The sequence below is a fragment of the Motacilla alba genome, chromosome 14 (genome assembly GCF_015832195.1).
Source record: "Motacilla alba alba isolate MOTALB_02 chromosome 14, Motacilla_alba_V1.0_pri, whole genome shotgun sequence".
Taxonomy (NCBI): domain Eukaryota; kingdom Metazoa; phylum Chordata; class Aves; order Passeriformes; family Motacillidae; genus Motacilla; species Motacilla alba.
In genome coordinates, this window is record NC_052029.1 from 8,633,230 (window position 1) to 8,639,890 (window position 6,661).

Below are 6,661 nucleotides of genomic sequence, written 5' to 3' on the forward strand. Positions count from 1 at the left end.
CTCATCATTTAGGCTAAAGACAACCCAAACCCAGCCACCACAGGCACAGAGGAAAGGACAAACTACACAGAGTGCAAGAGCAGAGATTCCATTTTATTGTTTCCCTGCACATACAGCTGTGGAGCCTGGCTGGGGGCACTGGGCATGGCCCTGATGTTTGCACTGAGGATGGTGACTCAGCAGTGCCAGAAACTCAAGCAGAAACAAGAGCTGGACTTTGGAGCAGGGCCATTAGCCATGAAAAGCCATTTGCCCTTCAGTGGGAGCCCCTGTGGGGCTCAGCAGTAACAGCACAGTACCCAGGAAGGGGCAGGACAGGATCTGGACATAAACCTACACGTTCTATAGGATGTGCAGCAGGAGGCTGAGATTGCTGCTTCTGCAGTGCAGGAGGGTGAGTGACAGGGAAAAGCACCTCCTTTGTGCTTCTTTGTGCCTGGACAGAGCTCAGGAAACAAACAAAAAATCCATCTCCCCCCAGCAGGTGGTAGCATGAATCTGTGGTATTCCAGAAGTTTGGATTTACCCTAACTGGGACAATCTGCATTAATTTTGACATTTTATATAAATGCCCTTCTGCACAGCTGACAAAGACCACTTCCCCATGAATTCTCAAAGGCTTTTTATTGTAACTGCAGACTCTTTGGAGTTCAAGTTAAATCTGGATTACAGTTTCCATATCACTCTGAGTGCCCTTCAATCATGTAACCAAAGGCAAACTAAAAAGACATTTCACCTCCATTTGTTCTACTGCTTACCAGCACTCAATACATAGCTTTATCTTAAAAATAAATACATTCATGTGCTGTGTTTTTTCTTCATTAGAAGAAACAATTTCCTATCCTCCACTGATTCTCTTAAAAGGTCTGGAAGATAAGAAGCTACTCAAGTTTTATTTGTTAATTCTCATAACCTTCACATCACATCACGCATGGAAAGCTGGCTTTTTCTTCCTCATCAGGATTCAGCACAGCCATCTTTCCACACAGGGCAGGGAAATATACTCATCTGCTATTTTGGCACCATTGTACCATTATTTCCAGTTTCTGTTTTAAGAACAGTAATGTAAATGACCTTAAGGTGCTATAAATCAACCTCAAATTAGTATACACTTGTAGGACATGCTGTTAAAATTACTAACATCAACTTATGATTTGAAACTTTGACACCAAAATTGCTGACACCAAAATTTAGAACCAAAATTTCAACAAAGCCAAAGAATTGCCAGAGAATTATAAAGCCAGCAGCACAGACAAGCTGTGGCCCAACTGGGTTGTCAAATCTGATTCTCTCACAGTACAGTGATTTCCTCAGACTCTGTGGCTGCACCAGAAGGTTCCTGCATTTGAGATGTGACCACAGGCAGAAGCCAAGTGCTGCTCTGCCTTTCCCAGAGCTGTCCTCAGCAGTCCCTCAGCACTGCTGGATGCCCCCGTGGCTGCAGCCCTGCCCCAGCAGGGCAGGGTGCCCGGGCTGGCTCAGTAGTGGGGGTCACAGTCCTCCACCAAGCTGTCGGTGATGTAGCTGCAGTCAAGGACACTTTCGTAGTAGCTCTTCTCTGCAAATGTGTTCACTGTCCAGGCAACCACTCGAATTCCTCGGGAAGACCAGTGCCTCACATAGTCCCTGCAAGGAACAGAAACACCCTGAGAGCAGCCTGACACTACACAGAGCTAAGGCAGACAGTGCTGAAGCTGAGTTTTGGTCTTGCATCAGCATCACATCAAAGAACAACAGTGTGTCACATTCTGAAACATCATATTTTTGTGTTTTCTTATTGTAAACAGGCAAAAGCAGCAAATATCTTTTCTCTTTGAGATTAAATGTGGGCTCTAACAGAAGGTAAAAATTCAGATAAAAAAGATAGAGGCTTAAAACAATAAAACAGCATGGAGTAAAGAAATTATCAAGACACCTCATCCAACACTAAATGGAACATTTTGAAAAGCACATATTGTGTTAACTCCACCCTATATACTAACAGGAGAGAGTATCTCCTGATATATGAGCAAACTTCAACACTTACTGAGAAACAAAATTTTTCTGTATGAGGAAAGCTGAAACCCCACACAATCGCCACAAGAAACTGTGCAGGCTCCAGTCCAGAACGACATCCATCACCATGTACAGGAAATGCTTCCAGAAGGAACTGAATCGGGGTGTCCCATCTCCCAGGTGACTCAGCTGCCAGGGCCTGTGGGTCAGTGCTGTCACAACATTTCTGTCAGCTTGTCTCATCTGGAGGACCAAGGAGAAAAGACTGTAATTCATCCAAAAGCCCAGCAGCATTAAATACAATTTTTGAGATATTAGCTACAAAGTCCTAGCTTGCATTTACAACTCTACCAGAATCCTTCTGCCCTTCCCCTCCAGATCCTTTTGTAACTCTTCTAAAAAGATGTTTATGATATTTTATAGGGTTTTTTCCTTCAAATCATACTGAATAAGCACCAGCTCTTATGTTAAAGAAATTACATAGTAGTCATGCAATGTACATAATGGAAAAAAAAAGTAAGTAGACTTGGCAATACGAATGAGGACAGAGTTTTAGGAGTAACCTAGAATATAAGAGGTTTATTTAGCAGGTACCTTGCACACAGATAGCTGGCCAGACACCACCTAGAAGAGCAATGCATATTTGTCTGCACTGCTTTCAGAAGGGAGGGAATTGCTGTAGATTCCTATTTGCATCTAGTGAGTAGAGTGATCTAATAAGATGATGCATTATGCTTCATTTGTTTTTAAAAGCCTTAGGAATTTGAACAGCCCAAAAGTAACCAGGAACTGGGACTTTAATACCATACTGAAATTCCCAGACAGGACTGAAAAAATAAAAAATAAACTTTTAGGAAACATCACCTTATAAACAACATCTGGCATGAAAGAACAGACAATGCTGCTGTTATACAACTGTGGAAATTCCTGGTAGAGTTGTTTCAGGGCATCAACTGCCTGCAATTAGAGACACACAGAGATGTTTTATACATACACTCATATTTAATTTACACTGCAAAGTCATTTTAGAACAATCTTAAAAACACTTCCCTGCTGTGTTGCAAGACTGAAATAGAAAGGGAGAAGAAGAAAAACAGCATCTTGTTTATACCATTAACACAGAAATAATATTTTGGTTTTTAGCAAAAGAATTTCTGTTCATTACTCTATTTACAACAATGAGTAGGATTCTCAGTGTTTGAAATGTGCTTAAATATGTTGTGGATATAATTTTTAGTACTATCCAGACTTTAGTTGAGGAGGAAAATTATTTATTCCTATATTTTGCTAGGCTAAAGCAAAAAAAATTACTCTAATTTATATAAAATATTAGTGATGGATCATTTGCTTCTGCCTTCAGTAATGCAAATTAAAGATGCCTGGTTGGAGGCTGAAGATGAGGTTGTGACTCCCCCCAGCACAGCAGGGAATTCCCTTTGCTCTGTTTCACAGCAGGGCTGGGAGCTGAGTGCGACACTTGCACAAGCCGTGTGCCAATGTTAGCTGCAGCTTGCCAGGACAGCTCTGGGTGTCACAAGCAGCAGCTGGGCTCACTCATGTTCAAGAAGGGACTGTACCACAGGGAGCAGCGTGAGAGCAACACAGGAGCAGCTCAGAAACCCAGAGCCGGGGCGAGGGGAGGTGTCATGCTGCAGTCAGCAGTACCTGATTTGCATGGCCTTTGACATCAAAGTAGATTGTAAGATTGTGATGCATAGACTCCACAACAGCTTCTCTCAGAGTTGGCACCTTTTCATCCTGGAACTGGCTCCTGTGGAAACAGAGAACTCCTTGGAATGCAGTCAACACACATGGGCACACACACGGGCCTGCATGGCACCAGCCACTCTGGGCTGATTCCAACAGAGTTTGCTGCTGCACTGGAACTGGAGGTGGGACCCAGTGCTCACTGGCCCCGTGTCCCACCCCAAAACACCAGCCCCAGTTCTTTACCTCCTTCCCACAAACAAGCTTTCAGTCCCAACTGCTGCCTTCCTCCTGCTCCTACTGCACTCTCCAGCCCTGAGCCAGAAATGCAGATCCTGGCAGAAGAGGCAGGGGATTCAGCAGAAGCAGCTTCACCCATCAGTAAATCATTCCTGATGGGGTGACAGTTCATTCACTCCTGACAGTGAACAGCAGCTGCTCAGCAGGCACTGCCTGTGGAAACTCCCCCTGCGTGGCCCAGGTGATCACCTTTCCAGTGAGACAGGGAAGATACTCCCTGTGCCACACACTCAAGGGAGGCACATCTGCAGCTCTGGAATTCCCTAATACAGTGCCTCAGGAGCTACAAGTTCTTCCTCTGAAATGGACTCACTTATGATACTTTACAAGTTGCACTGTTATCAAATTCTTAGTAATGTATAAAAACATTTCCCCCTGCATACCCCTAGGAATGACCTAACCAGCCACTAGGGTCACAGTGAGGCCACCCAAAATCTGCCTAGTTCCTCTTCAACAATATAAACCTGATGTGTAGAATCCCCAAAATGCAATCAGTCAAGAAATTCATGTGAGTAAAATTAATCTCACAAGTAATTCCTCTGGCCAATTCTGACATATATCATGAAGGTCCCAGCACCTTAGTGTCCTGCAGTCAGTTTAGGACAAGCTTGTGTAGATATTGACCTGTTTCACATTAGATGCCTGTGGATCTTGTCCCTGAAAGCCAGTTTATCAACTGTGTTCCACTGTTCTTAATCTCCTTACTGATGGGTAAGGAGATATAGTCTCATAGGCCTCTAAAATCAAATTAGAAGTAAAATATAGGACTAAGTTTTAAATTTAAAAAAATGTGCATCAGTGATAGATCAAATCAATAATTTTGTTCATCAGTAATTATTTTTCCACTGTTGAAAGTGTAATTTCAGAGCAGTTCATTTACCGTAGCCTGTGTTTTGCAGATGGGTTAAGCTTCCTGATTTCCTCAAAAGTCAGGTCCCGCAGTCTCCCAGCCCCATCAGTTGTCCTTTCAACTGTGTCATCGTGCATGAGAATGGGGACACCATCTGCACTAAATTCAAGGTCCAGCTCCACACCCGTTGCTCCATTCTCAGCTGCCTTAAAAAAAATTTTAAAAATCACATACACAACAGAAGAGCCAGCTTTATAGATTTGACACGGTACAGCTATGATTAGCTCGTATTTTGGTAAAAAATAATCAAATATTAATGTACTTTTCAGTAGCCTTCATCTGCAGGAAAAAGCAGGTTTTACCCATGTCATTGTTGAGCATTCAAAAATCAACCGAACCATCTAATCTATTTTACAGCTGAAACCATAATGATTCTGCCTCAGTCTTGGGATTGGAACTGTTTCAGGATAAAAATGCAGAAAAGAATCCTGCTCTCTCCCGATGTAACAACTCTGAGTCCTTATGCTATTTTCTGAAAGACAAGAGAAGCAAATGTCTACTCTTTAACACTGCTTACCACGTGCATAGCAAGCAGTAGATGGATGGCAAATCCCTGCTCCTCTCTGAGGAGTGGCCTTATCAGAGAGCAGCCAGGCTGCCTGACAACATTTCATACACCCTGTTCCTGCCCTGGATCTTTCCCAAGAACTCTTCAGAAAAACACTTGAGTGAAGTGCTAACAATACCAATTGCTCTGAAGGACAAATGCCCTCCTGGGAAAAGGGACAATGCACCAGAGAGACACAAACCGGGTACAGAGGTTATCTCCAGGTGTCTGCTACAAAAGGATTGTGCAGCTTCAGAATTTATCAGGAATAGGAATCCTGTCTCACACAAAGGTAAGAGATCCTCAGAGCAGCAACGTCTCAACCTCACAGAAACACTTCATTCCAGAGACTGATAATCACCATTTCAGATTATTCTCAGAAAGAGACTGTGAACCCCGGCTGTGCCCTGATCCTTGCAGATGAGGCAGCAGTCAGGCATGGCAGGGCTGCCCACAGCGAAGTTCTGGTACCAGATTTCCCCCTAAATGTGGATTTTCATCACAGATCTTCAAGGTTTAAAAAACCAAACTTCTTACTGACTTGCTGTCCGCTCTCTGTGTGCTGTTGCTACATCAGCGAAACACAGTATTTCATTATCGCTGCACCGCTGAAATATCCATCAGCACCAAGGCTACAACAGCACCCACAGATTCCGATCTGAAATTCCCTTTGGGATGAAGGATCAACCACCCACACAGCTTCCAGCAGCCATCGGCAGAACGGCCCGAGTTCCTCGGGGTGAGGGCGGCTTGCTGCTGGAAGGGCGGGCTGTCAGACACCACCCGCCAGCCCGGGGCCCGTGCTGACCTGTCGGATGGCGGCCAGCGTGTTCTCGGGCGCGTCGTGCGCTCCGCCGCGGTGCGCGATGCGGGCGGCGGCGCCGCGGGGCCGCAGGACGCGCTGCGCGCTCTGGGGCGCCGCGGGCTCCAGCGCCAAGAGGTGCAGCGCCAGGTAAAGGCCGGCCGGCAGCAGGCAGGCCAGCGCCGGGCTGCGGCTCAGCGCCAGCGCCAGCGCCATCAGAGCCGTCAGGGAGCTCAGCAGGCCCTCGCCGTGGCACAGCATGGCCGGGCCGGGCCGGGCCGGGTCACAGCCGGGCCGGGTCACAGCCGGGGCCGGGCCGGAACAACGGCCGCCGCCTCGCCTAACGCCGAGGGCTACGGCGGCGCCATCCCCCAGCCAATCAGCAGTCGGCTGTCAGCCG

General features: G+C 46.0%; 1 protein-coding gene across 1 annotated transcript; it reads right to left on the minus strand.

The window, feature by feature from the left end:
* Positions 1-605: 605 nt before the first annotated feature.
* GDE1 (glycerophosphodiester phosphodiesterase 1) lies at positions 606-6,573 on the minus strand. The gene is made up of 6 exons (XM_038151529.1): positions 6,268-6,573; positions 4,883-5,058; positions 3,661-3,766; positions 2,860-2,952; positions 2,027-2,238; positions 606-1,626 (listed from the first exon to the last, which is right to left on the minus strand). Exons 1-6 carry the CDS (start codon positions 6,520-6,522, stop codon positions 1,479-1,481), a joined length of 990 nt encoding a protein of 329 aa, XP_038007457.1. The 5' UTR covers positions 6,523-6,573; the 3' UTR covers positions 606-1,478.
* Positions 6,574-6,661: the final 88 nt, after the last annotated feature.

Excerpts from the sequence above, each read along its gene's own strand:
- GDE1 (XM_038151529.1), bottom strand. The coding sequence starts at position 6,522 with ATGCTGTGCCACGGCGAGGGCCTGCTGAGCTCCCTGACGGCTCTGATG. Across the intron at positions 2,953-3,660 it reads TCAAAGGCCATGCAAATCAG|GCAGTTGATGCCCTGAAACA; the intron begins GTACTGCTGACT and ends CTCTAATTGCAG. Across the intron at positions 2,239-2,859 it reads TGCCAGATGTTGTTTATAAG|ATGAGACAAGCTGACAGAAA; the intron begins GTGATGTTTCCT and ends TTGGTCCTCCAG.